The 17,668-nt window shown below is 35.3% G+C and overlaps 3 protein-coding genes across 4 annotated transcripts; 1 reads left to right on the forward strand and 2 right to left on the reverse strand.

The window, feature by feature from the left end:
- Nucleotides 1-601: 601 nt before the first annotated feature.
- Nucleotides 602-2,799, reverse strand: LOC148073362 (troponin I, slow skeletal muscle-like). The gene is made up of 4 exons (XM_087798241.1): nt 2,668-2,799; nt 1,325-1,414; nt 1,075-1,248; nt 602-688 (listed from the first exon to the last, which is right to left on the reverse strand). Exons 1-4 carry the CDS (start codon nt 2,782-2,784, stop codon nt 602-604), a joined length of 468 nt encoding a protein of 155 aa, XP_087654367.1. The 5' UTR covers nt 2,785-2,799.
- A 1,267-nt stretch (nt 2,800-4,066) lies between these two features.
- LOC148073363 (troponin I, fast skeletal muscle-like) lies at nt 4,067-7,273 on the reverse strand. Its single transcript, XM_087798242.1, has 7 exons — nt 7,171-7,273; nt 5,195-5,225; nt 4,995-5,036; nt 4,788-4,916; nt 4,564-4,653; nt 4,342-4,503; nt 4,067-4,269 (listed from the first exon to the last, which is right to left on the reverse strand). The coding sequence occupies exons 4-7, from the start codon at nt 4,887-4,889 to the stop codon at nt 4,183-4,185; spliced, it is 441 nt and encodes a 146-aa protein (XP_087654368.1). The 5' UTR covers nt 4,890-4,916; nt 4,995-5,036; nt 5,195-5,225; nt 7,171-7,273; the 3' UTR covers nt 4,067-4,182.
- Nucleotides 7,274-9,708: 2,435 nt separating this feature from the next.
- On the forward strand, nt 9,709-17,621 carry LOC148073364 (uncharacterized). 2 transcript variants are annotated; one of them, XM_087797286.1, is made up of 19 exons: nt 9,709-9,731; nt 10,731-10,795; nt 10,869-10,983; nt 11,530-11,704; nt 11,778-11,889; nt 12,092-12,198; nt 12,903-13,029; nt 13,119-13,239; nt 13,315-13,400; nt 14,753-14,871; nt 14,947-15,006; nt 15,077-15,140; nt 15,226-15,320; nt 15,386-15,514; nt 16,130-16,244; nt 16,330-16,467; nt 16,543-16,709; nt 16,770-16,852; nt 16,916-17,621. In XM_087797286.1, exons 2-19 carry the CDS (start codon nt 10,738-10,740, stop codon nt 17,109-17,111), a joined length of 2,067 nt encoding a protein of 688 aa, XP_087653412.1. In that variant the 5' UTR covers nt 9,709-9,731; nt 10,731-10,737; the 3' UTR covers nt 17,112-17,621. The 2 variants fall into 2 exon arrangements, with proteins under 2 accessions (XP_087653412.1, XP_087653413.1); XM_087797287.1 differs by lacking the exon at nt 9,709-9,731 and having other exon boundaries at nt 10,735-10,795; nt 10,872-10,983.
- Nucleotides 17,622-17,668: the final 47 nt, after the last annotated feature.

The raw sequence follows: 17,668 nt of genomic DNA on the forward strand, positions 1-17,668 counted from the left end.
GAAGGTCAATGAAAAAAAGACACTTATTTAGTTAATATTTTTTAATTGTCAATTGATATCATGCAAAATAAAATGAGTAAGCTACAGTTCATATTAATATAAACTATATTTTATATTGAAGGTCATTGACTGCTTATTACTTAAATTTGTGATTCAAAACAATATTGCTATTAATTGTCAACTGTCTTGTTATCACAGTACAAACATACAGAACTGCGTGTTCTGTCACTTGTGCTTGTCTTTATTAAGCTTTTTATTGCAGCCTTGAAACTCTGACCTTTTATTTTTGGACATGCTATGGGGAATGTTTAGTCTACTGATTTACACGGATGACTTTACTGCTTGGTTTTCAGCTGCTACTGTCAACAACATGAATGTCTAATAAAGACATTCATATGTGGTAGAAAATGCACATCGTAAAATATTCATTCATCATTTCCATGTTTAATATCGTCACATTAAGATCAACACAGGCAAGGATCAGCATGTTGCTTTGTCTTTTTGTCACATTTAGGTGAGTAGACTTAGTATATTATATTTACAGAGTTTAAAGGTAATATTGACCAAATGATTTCCTCAAATCCATCATTGTGTACAGGCTCTACTGTCCAGCATCGAATATCTTTTTCCTGCCTTCCATCCCAGACATGGCCTCCACGTTTTTACGCCAGTCGGTCACTTCTTCCTTCTGTTGGTAGGAAAAGAAAAAAAAGTTAAGGTTTAAATTATGTTTCTAAAGTCGGCAATTTTTTTTGTTAAATCTACAAATAATTAGATCATTTTCATGAATAATTGCCACCATAAACAGAAGATAGTTCCACCCATTCATCTCACATTGTCAATTGAATGTTTTTAATTGTGTAAATGTAAAGATTATATATACAGTAAAAAAAAAAAGTTTAAGTTACCAATGGTTTTACTTTTGACCGATTCTTAAGTGAAGATAAGTTTATTTTATGTCGCTGATTTTTTTAATATATATTGGTTTAATGTGTTTGCTATATTTTACTTTATCTACAAATCTTAATATTAATCCTATTAAATTGAGAGTCATTGTTTTTTTGGAAGTCTCACCTTCTCGTCTTCTTTCTTGACTGTCTTCAGGTTGGCCTTGAAGTCCACAGACTCCTTGACCTTTGCTCCGAGCAGAGCTCCAAGCATGGCATCGGCTGAGATCTTCACGCGCTTGAGGGCTGGACGCTTCATCTTACCCTTCAGCTCAAACACTTTAGAATTTAGATTTTCAATCTGCAGGAAATGGTGACAACATCATCATAAATTAAAGGTTACTGATATGTGTGTTTAACTCAGGTACATCACTGACCTCTATGTCATTTTTCAGCACTTTAACCTCAATGTCGTAACGTTCCTCATCTGTTACGTCAATTTTGTGATGGAGTTCTTTGCATAGAACCTACAGAGTAAAACATGAAAATGAAAGACTGGACATGATAGTTTGCCTTCCTTTGATTAAGAACTTGCTTTGTTGGTTTTAAAGAATATTTAAAATTATGGAAACTAAAGAGCCATGTAGTTGGAAGTTCCACCAAGTGATAGTCATAAAGGTCAAGATTATTGTCTAGTCATCTTTAGTTTGTGTTGGGAGTAACATCTTATTAATAAATACATTAAAATAACGTTGTGGTAACGAGTCGTGTAACTCATTACTCCGTCAAAAAACGTAACGCGCCACATCACTTCGAGACAAGCGTCAGACATGTCGGTAAACACTGAAGTGTTTTAAATTATTGTCATCATTATTGTTGTTCTTTATAATTTGTAGATATACACTCTTGTATAGAGCATTTTACTTTAGTTTTATTTGGCATCACTTTACTTCTAACTGGCCCGTGCCCCTGATATGTTTTCTACAACTTGTAATTCTTCTATAATGCACTGTTCCATTGTATTATGCAATACTCCATTCTTGATTAAGATTTTATTGTTATTTGTGTTTGTTTATTACATGTTTTTTATTTTTCTGAGTTGATACTCACAGTAAATTACACTGACCTGTGAACTTGGCAAATTTGCTTTTCTCCCTTTCTTACAAAAAATTCCCAAGTAACCATTAACACGTGGCGAGTTTCTTAAAGTAACTTTGTTACTTTTGAAAGAAGAAACCAATATCTGTAACTCATTTACTGATTTAAAGTAATTTGGCCAACACCGATCCTAACCAGTAATTGTAATCTATCTTTTAAAAATCTCTGTTGAGAGACTTTTTATATTTTCAGAGATAATTCAAGATACATTTGAATAGAAGTTATTTATTTATGTATTTGTCAATAACTATAAAGAACAGAGATGGGAAAGAAAGTTAACCAGAAACCAATGTGAGACTTTCATTGATTGTTGACCAACAAATGATTAACATTTTTAAAATCTCTAAATTGAAAATGTTCAGTGTTAAACTAACTATGCAACATTATTGAGAAATATAACTTTACTTTTGACACTTAAATCGAGGTAAAAATGTAGGATATAGTAGTACAAAACACACTCTTTGAATTCGGAAATCATTGCTTTATATATATATATATATATATATATATATATATATATATATATATATTATACCTTGCAGCGCCAAACGAATTCTGGTGTATCAAATGTTGACAACACGTTGTTGATTAGGTGCATGACAATTTGTCGAGCAGCACATACCTGGAGGTCCTGTAAGGACAGGCTGGACAGCTGAAGTGGAGGAAGTCTTTCACTCAATGTTGTCTCCCTCTCATGCTTCTTGTCCTCTCTTTCCTTCTCCAACATCCCAGTTGCCATTTTCAGCAATTTGGTCTGAATACAAAATATGTGCTCATGAACAGTCAAAATGAGAATTAAGGATTAAAGAAATACCTTCAATGCTAGTCTGCGGGACGCAGTAATTTTCGATTTTCTCTGGAAATGAAGTTAGTTAGTTAGTTAATTTCTTATTTCCTCATAATTAATTAATTTCATATAAAAGTGGTCACTTACTGGCCTGTGATGTCCATTAGTGAACATGTGGAGGAAATAAATGGGGAAAATTCCATATTTAATGTAAATTGTACCAACATGACACAAGTGAAACAAGAAAAGGATGACTTACGCCTCAGACATGGTTGGAAGCGTTTGTCTGTAAAGAAATAGCATCAGCATTCATTTACACAAGACAGTTTGAGAGTTAGAACTTATTTGAGTTGTGATCTAATGAGTGTAAATACCTGAAAATAAAATTACCTACAGACCTCATGGCAAATATATTGTCAATAAAATCAATAGTTGCTCTTACAACTACCAATCATGACACTTTTTAATTTAACCAGACAACTCAACGCATCATCTTAATTTGTCCACGAAGAAAATCAAAAAGGAGGAAATGTGATCAGGATCCTTATTCTTTGAAAAACTTACCTTTATTAATTCCCCTGAGAAAACCGGAGAGCAGAGGTGAGCAGAGATGAACAGTGGCTGTCTTTAAATGACAAGTACAAATCTCAAGGCCCATTTCATGGCTCCTTTTGACGTCTGTGAATGGTCAACCAAAATAGCCTCTTCTGTTCTGACAGCCTCCTTTCCCAGAGAATCAGCAGCTCCACTTGTGTGTTTTACTTCAGAGTTATTGTTTATTTACTCACTTTTAATATTCATTGTTGCAAAACAGTATCACACTTTAATGATAAATATAAGTTTATAGTAACCAAATAAAAGTGATAAAACGATCTTGTCTTTTTAATCGTGATGATGGAGGTAATTGTAAAACAACAATTTGTCAGACAGCACAATCACCAGTCAAATAAAGGTACTACAACTAAAAACGTGACTACCACATATATAATTCTGTATAGTATTTAACTCTGTTTTTAAGATATGACTAACATCTACATATCATCATTTTATAGAGTTGGTTTAAGTTGTTAATAAAAATTATGAAATGAAAGTTCAATTTAAAGATGTGAGAATATTGCCAAGATGAATACGTTTTTCAACTTTACAATTTGGGCAAATTGCACTTTTTGTGTGTTTTTGGGTGGTAATTATATAGTCAAATTAGACCTGCTGCTTGGCTTAAACAATAGCTAATAGTAGGTAAGTTAGTAGCAACTACACTTCAACATTATTTAAATTAAACATTATAAAAATAACATTTGGTAACAGTTGCCACGTAGATTGATTTATTTTATAACTTCACAGTACACATTATTGTCCGGCATTAAACAGCTTCTTCCTGCCCTCCATGCCGGACATGGCCTCCACATTCTTTCTCCAGTCTGTCACCTCCTCTTTCTATTGGATCAAGATCAATCATCAAGCACTTCATCAAGTGTCTAACCTTTTTTGTTGTTGACCAAAACATACCTTTTCTTCATCTTTCTTCACCGTCTTCAGGTTGGCTTTAAAGTCCGCCTTTGAGGATTCTGTGTAGGAGCCCAGATTGTCTGTCGCCGTCTTCTTGACCCTCTTGAGGTCCGGCCGCTTCACCCCCTTCAGATCAGTGATTCTCTGGTGCAGTGACTGGATCTGTGGCAGAACATTCTGGTCAACCACCAACACTCACTCTGGTCCATAATGACGATGCACCTCTTTTTGGTTCCTATCCACCTTCACCTCCATGTCATAGCGTGCCTCGTCTACATCGCCGATCTTACGATGCAGCTCCTTGCAAAGCTCCTGCAGAAAATAACTGCAGTCAGAGATAAAATAGAAACCCTCTTAATAAGAGGATACAACAAGTTATCTTTTGGTGTTTCCAGATGAAGGTAAGTAGATCAATGGAGGCGAGGGTGCATATGCAGGTACTTCACCTGGAGTTCCTGAATGGACAGATTGGGCTTGATGGAAGGAAAACTCTCGCTCAGAGCTCTTTGTTTCTCTCTTTCCTTCTCATTAATTTCTGCCACCAGCATGGATTCTGCCTTCTTCAGAAGTTTGGACTTCAAGACAAATACAAGTTAAAATATTAACGAGTAACATTAAGTATTTCACATTAAACATGGAAATATTAGACTTACTTTTAAGAACAGTCGCCGTGTGGCTGAATATTTGACTTTCCTCTGGAGTTTGAAAAACACATAAGCAGGATTCAGCGAGTCAACATAAATATGTGAGATGGTGAGAAAAGGGTCATTTTACTCACCGGTCTGTGGTTGAAAGAGAAAAAAAATTGATTGTTTAGTACATTATCTACTTTACTATACTTCTTTTGGCATACTCACCCTTCAGACATGTCTGCACTTGATTTTCTAATAGAGTAAAAAAAGAATATTTTCTTAAGCATTCATTCTAATAATTCTTATTACAATGATGTAAAGTCGTATTTATTGTGATTATCTTTATTTATATTTACTGTTCTACGTAAGTATTCTGCAACTGAATACTTTGAAACACAAATAAAAGACCAGAATATTTAATTTATCCTATAAAGGTAATACATGTTTAATTTTAATAACAAACAGAGTGTCTAGTGTCAACAGTATCAATTTAACTTAAGCACAATGTTAATTCATCACATTTATTTTTGGATTTATTTTCCTTACAAGGTGTTAAAATAAAATGCTTAATCCCTGGTTGACAAATCCTCCCAATTGTTATGGCCTCCCTGTCTGTCTATCTATATTAGGACACACACTCTGTGTCCAGCAGCTGCTGCTGACGTGATAAAGCCAGAAACAGAAGTTGTTCAGCAGCCAAAACGATAACACATTAACTCAGTAAAGGCCAAGAAGGAGTGTGAATTGTTAGACGATAATCCAATAAGAAGGTTTGAGCAAGTAGAAATTAGCAGAGTGTAAGGAATAAACTAATGTTTAATGATGACTACATAGTGCTCAGAGTTAGGCAGGTCATTTCTGAGCCACCTAATATACATTTATTTGACTTATATTCTAAACTTGCACTTTAAGCCTTTGCTCAGGTTTCAAGTTATCTTTGTTAATAGAAGAAAGCATCAAGGTGCTGCATCCACCCACTCCTTTTACTGTTTTTGCAACACAAAATGTCACTGCAATATTCAGTCTGTCTGATTCATCTTCAATAACAATAAATGTGGCATCTATAGCTAAAAAACCTTTCTCATCTAAAATATATAAAAACTTGGCAAACAGAAAACAGTTTAATGTATATATTTATTTTAATCATTGTCTCTGATAAGTTTCAAATGAAAGTTGATCAACATCTATTCCTTTCTAAAAATCAGAAGATTTTCAAAATAGCCAAGTAATTCAATGTATAGAATTTTTAAGAAAGCTCATTTTAGATTTGTTTTCATTTGCTGAGGCACAAATGAAAAACACTTAAAATAGATTTATCTTAAAAATAAAGCATATTATCTTATGTAGTGCTTTCTTAAATGTGAACCCTGGGGCAATAGTATATCCTCTTTATTCAAGCTTTTATTTTCTCCGTTTTCATTCTGAAGTCATAGCATTTTTTAGCATACATATCATTTTAATTTTTCATTAATATATGTTATTATTTGTAAAATAACAGTCAATATTGAAAAACATAAGAAAATACAATTATGTACCTTCTTTTTCTCTTGATTTTTCTCTTATTAAAATAGTTATGTTAAAACGATCAGAAGCAAAGCAACTTTGTGAGATACTTGGAAACAGAAACTTTTTGAAGCATATGTAAATATTAACCTCTGACCTCATTTGAAATATAAAATATGGCTGTAGCAGCTAAATATTGAGATTAAAGAAGGGTCTTTGATCCTGCGACCTAAAGCATGTTCAAAGCTCTTTCACTCCGTTAGTCAAACAGTAATGAATGTCTGTAATAAATCTGACTGAGCATAACGCTTTGTCAGACGAGGTGCTAAGGTCAAGGTAAACAACCCTTAGCAGCTCATTTTGGGAATCCCGGTCTTGACCTTTCACTTGTGAGGTCGGTAGATCATTGAACGAGCCTTCTTCAATTATCACAGCCTTTTTTTCTTCCTCAACAATGACAGAGTTGTGCTTTTAGCGGCACAGTCTGAAGACTCATGTTACATCTTCACCTTCAGAGGATCCAAGACACAAAAGGTGCAAATAGCAGACGTGGTATTTGAGTGCGAGGCGTGTTGATATGCAGCCTTCACTCTTTCCTTCATTAAATCCAAACCTCACTTGACCCGCACTCATACTTCTTGTGAAATTAAAGGTGTTGCACTCTTAAAGGTTATGGTTTTAATCTTGAACTTACCCTCAGAAGGTCAGAGAGGTGATATTTGGCTCCAGAAAAATCAGTCTGTCAGTGATGACTATAGTCCATGCAGCTCCAGTCCAGCTCAGCGTTTTGATTTGTCCTCAACCTGTGACACATTTATTCATGTGATTGTTTTGCTCAAGGGCACCCCACCTCACTTGCCCTTCACCTCCTGGACAGCTGAGTGGACATGTCCACATTGGTCAGGTGATCTCGACGAGCGTGTGCTGGAACTTTGAGTCATGCGACACTCTGCTGAGCTTCTGGAAAGAAGATTGAAATTTAGATATTTTTACAGCCCGCACATGTTCGTGGTGCTGAGTGTAATGTGACATACAATGTGAAGTACTTTATTTGGACAGATCTGCTACTTTGGTAATACACTATTTACTTTATGCTTCCAACATCTACTACACCTACACTGAAATGATCATAAGTGAAAATCTAAATCGCTAAATCATTACAATCTTTATAGGGGAAAAATGAGATACTAGCAACAGTAGCAGAGACAGTAATGGTGAAATAGCAGTCAACTGTAGCTGTACTGGTAATGGTATGAACGATGTGTGTTTGTTAGTTAGAGCTAGTAGCAGGAGAAGTAGTAGTAATAGTGGAATAAGCAGTAGAAGTATTGGCGGTAGAAGCAAAAAAGTAGTAGTAGTAGTTTTAGAAGCAGTAGTAGGAGTACTAGAATAAGTAGTAGTTATAGTTGTAATTGTAGGAGTAGTAGATGTAGTTGTAGCAGTAGTACCAGTACAAAAAACTATTTCAAAACTGAAACTCTGGTTATTGCGCCTGATGATAAGGTTCCAGGGTTGAGTCCTTGTACTTGGATGACTTAGGCAAGTCTGTCAAACTGAGCCTGAGAAACCTAGGTGTTTCATTTGACAAAGACATGTCTCGTGCAACACTGCAGAAAACTGACCAGAAACTGTTTCTTTTAACTGAAAAAAATCTCTTAATTTAGGAAAATTATGTCACAACTAAATCTGGAGTTTATAATCATAATAATGTGTCTGTGACTTCTCTTTTAGACTTTTGTAACAGTTTATTGCCTAAACAAGAACTATCTGTCTCGCCTGCAGTTAATACAAAACTATGCAGCGAGAATTCTGACCGGCTCTAGTAGAAGAACTCACATTTCTCTAATCCTTAAAACTCTTCACTGTCTGCCAGTTTCTTTCAGGATCAATTTTAAAATTCTGGTTCTTACTTTCTGAGCCATTCATAGTCAGATCATCTACTGACTCCTTCAAGAAACATCTTAAGACATTCTTATTTGTGCAGGCTTTTCCCTGATTTTCTGGGACTCCTGTAAAGTTTGTCTTATGTGTCTCTGCCTTTTAAATTGTGTATTTTAGCTCTATGTTGTTTTTTGATTGTTAAAGCGCTTTGTGACCTTAGTCTAGAAAGGCTCTTTAGAAATAACCATTACTTACTTTACTTACAAGTAGTAGTATTTGCAGTAGAAGTAGTAGCAGAAGAATTAGTAGTAGGTCTACCAGTAGAGGTATTAGTAGTAGTAGTAGCAGTAGAACTAGTAGAGGTATCAGTAGAAGTAGCAATAGTACAAGTTGAAGTAGTAGTAGTTATCGCAGAAGAAGTATTAGCAGTAGCAGTAGAATAGTAGTAGTACCTGGAGAAGAAGTAGTATCAGCAGCAGGAATGAAAGTCATGGGAAATGTAATAATGGTAGTACTCGTTTTGTGTGTCCGTGTTTTTATTTATGACAGCAATGTTTTTAAGTAGCATTAAAACACACATCACCCGAAAGAGGTTGTCTCTGCAAGCTCCATGTTTTGGTAGCACTCATCAGTCTGTCTGTCTGTCACATGTCTATCAGTGACCTCAGAGTCCACTCACAGACTAAACACAGAGACAAAGGGATTATCTTAGTCTATTCACACATTAGTGTCACAAAGCATATCATCTCTGGAAAGACCCTGGAGAATATGTGAAGGTGCTGAGATCATTGTAGACCCTGCTGTATATATAGATGATCTTGTAAGAGGTCACTTTAATTCTGGATGGACAGCCAGTGATACCACGTGACAAAATTAGCTCCTACGTTGTTTTGGGCTACAGTTAATTTAACAGAATAGATGCTGCTGCTCTCTAGTGGAGGTCAAAGACATTACAGTCTACAATATTTATTGAATCTAACGTCCCAATCAACTTTAAAAATGTATTTATTTATCTTGAAAAAGGCATTAGAAATTACAGTAGCATAATGACATATAATTTAATTAAAACAATCGGTTATATTTCATTTTCAAACAATAAAAATGTATGTGTAACAGTGTTTATGTGAATGTGCAAGAAACATAAAACACTTAAATAATTGTATGAACATTCACAATCACAATCTTTTTAATTTTTATTTTCATACTTTCTTACTAAAAACATTATTAATGTAAATATACATTTCTGTGTTGTCTATAGATGTTTTCCCTACAGCCTCTCCTCTCGTTGATGCATGCTGGTTGTGTCAACAGCGAGCAGGTCAAAGTTCAACTTTTCAGGACAAAGTTTGGAGCTTTTTTGTCGAACTGACAAAGGTAAGCGCAACATATTCCATTTTTTTTAAACAGACGAGAGTCCTTCATGACATGTGACAGTTTTTATGTTAACATTTTCTTTTAAATACATATATAGAAATATATAATAAAATGTGCATTTCATATAGTGGCTGGTATTGTGTATATTTTATGAATTTAATACATTGAAAAGTTAATAGAGTTTTGTTATGATATGATATTGATGTTACAATCAGTCATTTAAAATAGCATGTGCACGTGTTGCATTTTAGAATGTAACGGAAGCAGAGTATTGTGAAATCTAAATGTAGTCGTCATCTATAAGTAAATATATATAAATGAAAATTGTAAGTAAATACTGTTGGCTTAAATATAAAAGAAAACTGGTAGTTGGCTTGATGAGGTTTTTGTGTGTGCAAGTTTGTTCATGTGAAGTGATTAAGAAAAGAAAACCAAAAAGTCAATGTTTGAATGTAAATGTTTTTCCAGTGAAGAAACCAATGTGAAGACGTCTGATTGAATCAGCATGATTGTAAAAGACATGCAAATAATAAAATAGGGGAGGAGACATGAGGGAAAACAGGACAATAAGGAACATAGGAAAACAGCCAAAACTATCAGAGGGAGGGTTGTGGGAAATCACCCCAATTTGAGAAAGGAATGCAAATCCATTCATGACTTGGAGCAGTAAGTGAATAGTGGGAAGTAACCAAGAAGCCTTTTTGTTAAATCATCAGTACGGTAATGTTCTCTCTTTAGGAAGGTAAGGTTCTAAAATCAAAATTAATTTAACTGATCATATCTATCGAATTAAATTAACTATCATTTTCAAGAACGAGTAGTGTAGACCTTTTTTCTCGTTGTTCAATTGTGTGTTAAGTCAGAAAAATCTTGGAAGATTCGTTCTGAGGTTCTTGTTTAATACAGTTATGTAGATGAGCAAATTGTAATTAAAATGAAGAGATGTGACAGGAAAATTGACAAGATTATTGATGTTAAAAATGTTTTCTATTGTCATAGAAACAGGATGCTAAACAGAGTCTCCACTGTTGTTCTGAAAAGAGGAATTTCTACATTTCACAATGGTAATGATTCAATCCTATTTATAACAGAAACTCTTTACTTTGATCTGAACTTTCAAATGTATCATCTTCTTAGAAGGAATCTTCAAGGTTCACTCATCAGTTTCTCAGGCTCTGGCAGAGAATGCACCAGTGGTGGCTCTGGAGAGCACCATCATCACCCATGGGATGCCCTACCCTCACAATCTCAGGTACACAGGTACTGGTGTCCTTGTGAGTCTTAAAAGGTGCCTTGTAAATAAAATGAATTATTTTTGAGTGAAACATGTGCAAGTTTAGCACTTTACTTCTCTGGGTTACTATGTGTGTTTTACATTTTTTTAAGCGGTTTCACTTCATTTGCATGAAGTAACTGGATGTGCTGGAGTTTCTTTTTTTTAAATTAATATAAAATTGAATTCATTCAATCCAAAATAAAAAAAAATCCTCATTTATGGTTATTTTAACTTTCTTTGGGATCAATGAATTATTGAAATTGTATCAAACTACCTTAATCTTTTAAATTCATTGAATCCTCTTCACATTTCATAAAATATGTTTTAATGTTTCTAATTTTCTCTATATTTTTTGTCTATGTTTCACAGTTCCTCAAATCCAATATTTTATTTATTTCTGTTGCATTTCCATTTGTGTCACTTGCATAATGCAGCTGGTTCCTAATATGAACTGAAGAATTAAACTGCTTCTCTGGTGTTTTTGTTTTTGATCTGTCATATTAACATTGAGTTTCAATTCAGCACGGCAAAAGAGGTGGAGGCGATAGTTCGAGCCAACCATGCGATCCCTGCCACTGTTGGTGTCATTAATGGAAAAGTCCATGTCGGTCTGTCCACTGAGGAGCTGGAATATCTGTCAGGATGCAGCAGCTCCCTCAAGGTGTCTCGCCGTGATCTGCCGTACATTCTCAGCAGAGTAAGACAGTTTCCTTTAAGACACATGGTGGGTTTTTTCCACATATCCTCATGTTTAACTGGTGTTTCCTAAGGGCCTGACAGGGGGGACCACAGTCTCAGCTACAATGATCGCAGCCCACAGAGCCGGCATCTCCGTGTTCGTCACTGGAGGCATTGGCGGTGTGCACAGAGATGGAGAGAATAGTACGATTTAAAAAGATATTTCTACACAAAATGTCTTAAGAAAAAGTATATTGGCCAAACAGTGACATTATAATGTTAGATTAAACAGATTTTGCCTTCTTTAAGATAACCAGCACGTCAGACAGAGAAAGATTGTCTAACTATCATTCAATGTAGTAACATCTGTTGAAGATCCTATGTCTTTTAACTCAACTGTCTCAAGGTCTAGACATCAGCGCAGACCTGACTGAACTGGGTCGGACCCCCATCGCTGTGGTCTCTGCAGGGGTCAAGTCTATCCTGGACATCCCACGTACCCTGGAGTTCCTTGTAAGAAGATGCTTTCCGGATCATGAATTTATTTAATCATGCATATTTTCATTTATTCCACATACTATGAATTAATTATTTAACATTTTGTCAAATATTGATTGAAATTTGTTTACTGATAGAAGGGCATAGCTTCATAAGGTCCTCTTAATGATGTCTAATTATTAATAATTAATATTAATGTTTTATTATTTACAGGATTTAGAAAGGTTGTGCTGAAGCATTTGTTCCTAGTAATGATTTTTTAGTATTTTATTTTATTAGTACTTTTATAGTTGTTGTTTTTTGTTCAAATAGTTTTACTGAAATATTAGGAATGGATATTTGATGTCTTTTCCTAACCTCATATATTAACTTATCTTATGGGAATGAGATGTTTGAAGACAATAATAAAGAGTAAGTAAGTAATTTATATTTGTAGAGAGCTTTTCCAGACCAGGGTCAAAAAGCGCTTAAACAATCGAAACAATACTTAAGGAAAATCCTGAACGATTTAAAATGATGTTTCTTGAAGGAGTCAGGTTTAAATAACATTTCTCTGGTCAGAATTCAAGTAAATAACAAACATGAAAAAAAAATCCATGTTGTTGATAAATGAAAGAATCTTAAAAGTACTTCAGCATTTGGCACCAGCTAACATCACATTTTTTTTTTTCAATAATTATGATTTTGTCTTAAGGTAATAATCATCTATGAACCCACAGGAGACTCAAGGTGTCTGTGTTGCCACTTATGGCCCCTCAAAGAACTTCCCAGCTTTCTTTTCAAGACAGAGTGGATGCACCTCCCCGTACCAAGTCACCGACCCTGAGGAGGCAGCAGATCTAATTGGTTCGTCAACATTATCGTCAAAATTCTTGTGAAGCTAAAAATCATATGCTTGTTTATATTTTGAACACGTGATATTGCTTACCCTGCAGCAAGTGCTCTCTCGCTGGGTCTCCAGAGCGGCGTCTTGCTAGCTGTACCCATTCCTGAGGAGCATGCTGAAGCTGGGCAGCTTATAGATGGCGCTATACAACTAGCAGTAAAAGAAGCTAGGTGCCCCATATTCTAGTATATTGCATTCTTCTGCAGATATTGTTAGTAAACGTTTGTATCTCTATCACTTTCTAGCATCAGGGGCATCACAGGAAAAGAGGTGACTCCATTTATTCTTCAAAATGTAAACAAGCTGACCAAAGGAAAGTCCCTCCAGGCCAGTATCCTTTGAAGATGAGTGTTTAGTCTGACAGAAAAATAAGAGTGAATGTGAGCTTGTTATTTAATTAATAATTAATTAATATTAATTAATATTTAAGCAATAAAGTATATACTTTCAAGGGCAAGATAAAACTGATAACACAACAGGAGTTCCAGAAAATCAAGGAAAAGCCTGAACAAATAGAAACGTCTTAAGATGTTTCTTGAAGGAGTCAGTAGACTCTATCAAGCGCAGAGGGAGAGGTAGATCGTTCCAAAGATTGGGAGCAACAGCCTGGAAGGATTTCTCTCCTCTGGTCCTGAACCGTGTGCGAGGAACCATCAGTAGATTCTGATCCACAGACCTCAGAGCCCGAGCTGGGGTGTAAGGCTGGATCAGATCAGTAATGTAAGGAGGAGCCTGACCATGAATAGCTCTGTGAGTAAGATTTTCCATTATTTGCCCATTATATGTTCAAAGTAGCCAAATGATATTTGAAGGGCAACTAATGTGTTGATTTAATTGTCTCTTAGATTGATCTTGGACCTCTATTTTTTCTCATCAGTATGTGTCTGTTTGTACAAAACTCTCTTTTAATTTAAATATTTACATTAGAAAATTTACTTAGGCCAGCCAATTTAAATTTTTGAACAGGTTTTTCTCAAGCTAAAATCTTGTTTACCATAACCACACCCACTCTGCTGTGATTGGTCAAACATCGATGTTTGTCGCAAAGCGTCGTGAATCCAGGAAGTCTCAACCTCCAAGGGATATGTATGAAGAAAGAAACAGCACACTATTTGCTGCTGTCGGAGGAGCATTATTGCATCATAATGGGCTCCATTCTAGTAACCTCTCGTTCTGCGAGACTTCATGCAAGGAAGGACTTTAAAAAGTAATGACTTCAAAACATGATGTCATAATGAGGGACTTACTCCATCTTGGAGAGGAAGACTTCAACATTTGAAACATGTGAGTGAGTCAGGAGGGTTGAGTTTTCAAATGAGTTGCCATTTAAAGTGTATTTAATGTAATGTAAGGTCATACAATACACTCAAATAGAACAGTCTATTTAGAAAACAAAAAAAAGATTTTTTTAGAAAACATTTTCAGGATAAAAGTTAACTGTGGTGTGAGTTTCTTTCAGAAAACCTGGCAGAAATCACTCTTTATTAAGCACAGGTCAGAGAGTGTGTGAGAATGTCTATCTCTCTGCTCTGAGATAGACTTGAAATGGGTCTCAAGATGGTTGACAATAGGATGGGGTGGAATAACTCTTTATTTACCTTTGTTTTCACTAGTAGAGTTTCATCTGCAGAAATTTGAACAAGACACATTTTCCAGAAAAAGTTTTTCCGTAACATGGTTTAGATATTGCTCTGATTCATAACAATGCTAAAGTGGGCAGTCAGATTGCATGTGCGCTGTCAGAAAAGAAGAAAAGGAGGAAAGCCACTGATCATAAACCAAAACCAACAAAGTCAGACATTGTGAGTATTACAACCTTGTTATTGTTTCATCTTATGACACTGGCCTATTTTTAAAATGTGATCCTTTTTATTCAGGTTGTGATTGGAGGAATAAATGTAGATTTTATTGCTAAAGAGAAAACTAAAACACTTCAAGTAAGTTTATTCAATATTGAATTGTTACAGAACAACAGACATTAAGCGACTCTATTCCTTCTTCTGTCAGTTAAGGCAGACGAACCCTGGAACTGTGTGTCAATCTTTCGGTGGTGTCGGAAGAAACATCGCAGGTTGGTCGATATCACTGTTTATTTTTATTATTTATAAATGTTATCTCATTTTACAAATGCTGTTTTCATGGTGCTCTTCACACAGATACTCTCAGTCGCCTGGGTCAACGACCTTTACTCATTTCAGCTACCGGAGCCGATGAGCACAGTGAAGCCGTGTTCAACTACTGCAAACACATGGTGGACATAGTAACTGTTGATCTGTCATCTTAAATACAGTAATTACCAAGTACTTTATTCATCAGAACACAAGTGGCGTAGTGAAGTTGGATCACCACAGGACAGCCACCTACTGTGCAGTCATCACTGAGAGTGGAGAATTGAGTCTTGGACTCGGTGACATGGACATTCACCAGAGTATCACAGAAGATTATGTAAGTTGAATACATTCAGTTTAACAATATTAATTGTTACGATTTCCCCATTACAATAACCTTTGAACCATTTCCACAAAGAAAGTTAAAATAATTTACCTTTCATATATTTAATTTCTTGTATTTTATCTTTTCCTCATTCATAATCTTCTGCTCATTTTATTGGGAGTGCTACTTGGGTCAGAGATTAGGGACACCTTTAGCAGGTCACAAGTTTATCACAGGGCACACATACTGTTAACACACTCACATCCATTCACAGACGTTTTTTCCAATTTTTGACCTTGGATTGTACAGTTGGTGTACCGAGAATATAAACATAAATGATACAAGTTTGTGTCAAATGTTCAGACAAAATTTGGACACACAAGCCTGTGTTGTGTTGCTGCAGCACTAACAATTACTTAAACCAACATTGTGAATGTTTTATGATAACTTAATAGTAAAAGGTAAATGATGCATTAAAGGGAATGCAATTTTTGTTCAATATCAAGTCATTATTCATGAAATCCTGGCTCTAAGAGTTCACTTATTATGTGTTCATTATTTTAATTTGTTTTTTCAGCGATAGTATGTATTTTTTCAATTGGTTTCTCCATATGTTATTTTCATCAGGTGTCTAAATTTGAGGAGCAGCTTTCCTCTGCCACTTTTGTATGTCTGGACGGCAACATTCCTACCTCTACAATCAACTATGTTTGCAGCATTGCCAAAAGAAAAAGTATTAACAGTAAGTGATAAAATCATTTCATTGTTGTGGTAAATGTTTAAAATGTCCATATAATTCAATAATAATTCCAACTTTTGTTTTTAAGTTTGGTATGAGCCAACAGACTCAGAGAAGGCTTGTAAGCCTTTTCTATCAGAAGCCTGGAAGTCTCTTTCATATTCCTCTCCCAACTTGGCAGAGCTCTGCACCATGAATAGAACACTGGGCTTACAAACACCTGAAGGTGGACAAATAATAACATAGTGATGATAGCGAGCCAAGAAAACTATAAATTAAGGGTGTGGTTTTATCTTGTTAGTGTTGCCAAACTCCTGGGAAGAAGTGCTGAACATTGCTATGACTCTCTCACGTCCACTTCTGGAACATCTTCACTGTCTGGTGGTGACCATGGGTCCTAATGGGGTGTTGGTGTGTGGAGAGTATGAGGCAGGAACTGTTCGTCTGACCCCGACTAAGAATAAGATGGTAAGAGAATACCTAATGAATTAGAATTATGAATGTTAAGTGATGATGTGCTATCTACAGAAGAGGAATTTGTGTGCGCTCCACTATCCTTCACTTGCTGTATCAACCGAGGATACTGTGAATGTATCAGGAGCAGGAGATAGGTGTGTGAAGACGTGATCTTTTTTAGCTCCTGGTGTCGATGTTGATCAATACTCTGTTCATAGTCTTGCAGGAGCCATGATGGCTGGGATGATCCAGCAGCGAGACACTGACGCTTGTGTTCGGATGGGACTCTTAGCTGCAAGATTGTCGCTGGCCTCACCACATCCTATCTCCCCCATGCTCACCTCAGACGCTGTGGATCCAGACCTTATTCAAAATCCAAACTGGCCAAAACCTACATTAATGTGGACTGAGTAATTTTTAACATGTAATATTTGTTTGTGAAAACATTTGTAAAACATACTTTTCAGCTTCAAATAGGTTGGTATGTAATTTAGGTTATTTGGTTCAGGAGTTACTGATTTATTATTGTTAATATACTTAAAGTTGACAATCTAAAAATACGTTTTAGTTAATTGTCGTTAAAAATTAATGCATGAGTTGAATTAGAATGTTTTCTTGGAGTTGCTAAAAGTTGTTTACTTTAAAATGTGTCGACTATTATTTACAGAGCTTGTGCTTGGATAAGATCAGGCATACTGTTGTCTCCTGCTTGAGTGTAATGGACCAAAACAACTTTCTTGCATTTATAATATCAGACGGGGTTTGTTTTTCTAACTCTAAAAAAAATGTTTTCTCTATCTTTATTGGGTGTTCAGTGTGTCGAATTGACTGTTATGAGTAATGCAGTAAATAAGTTTCTGATGTTCATTTTTGCTTGAACGTCATCACGTTTTTTAATGTGGCACTATTAAAAATAGAAAATATTATTGTAATTATGTTTTTATTATTATTGTTATTATTATTATTATTAC

Source organism: Callionymus lyra, chromosome 8, assembly GCF_982586985.1.
Source record: "Callionymus lyra chromosome 8, fCalLyr1.hap1.1, whole genome shotgun sequence".
NCBI lineage: Eukaryota > Metazoa > Chordata > Actinopteri > Syngnathiformes > Callionymidae > Callionymus > Callionymus lyra.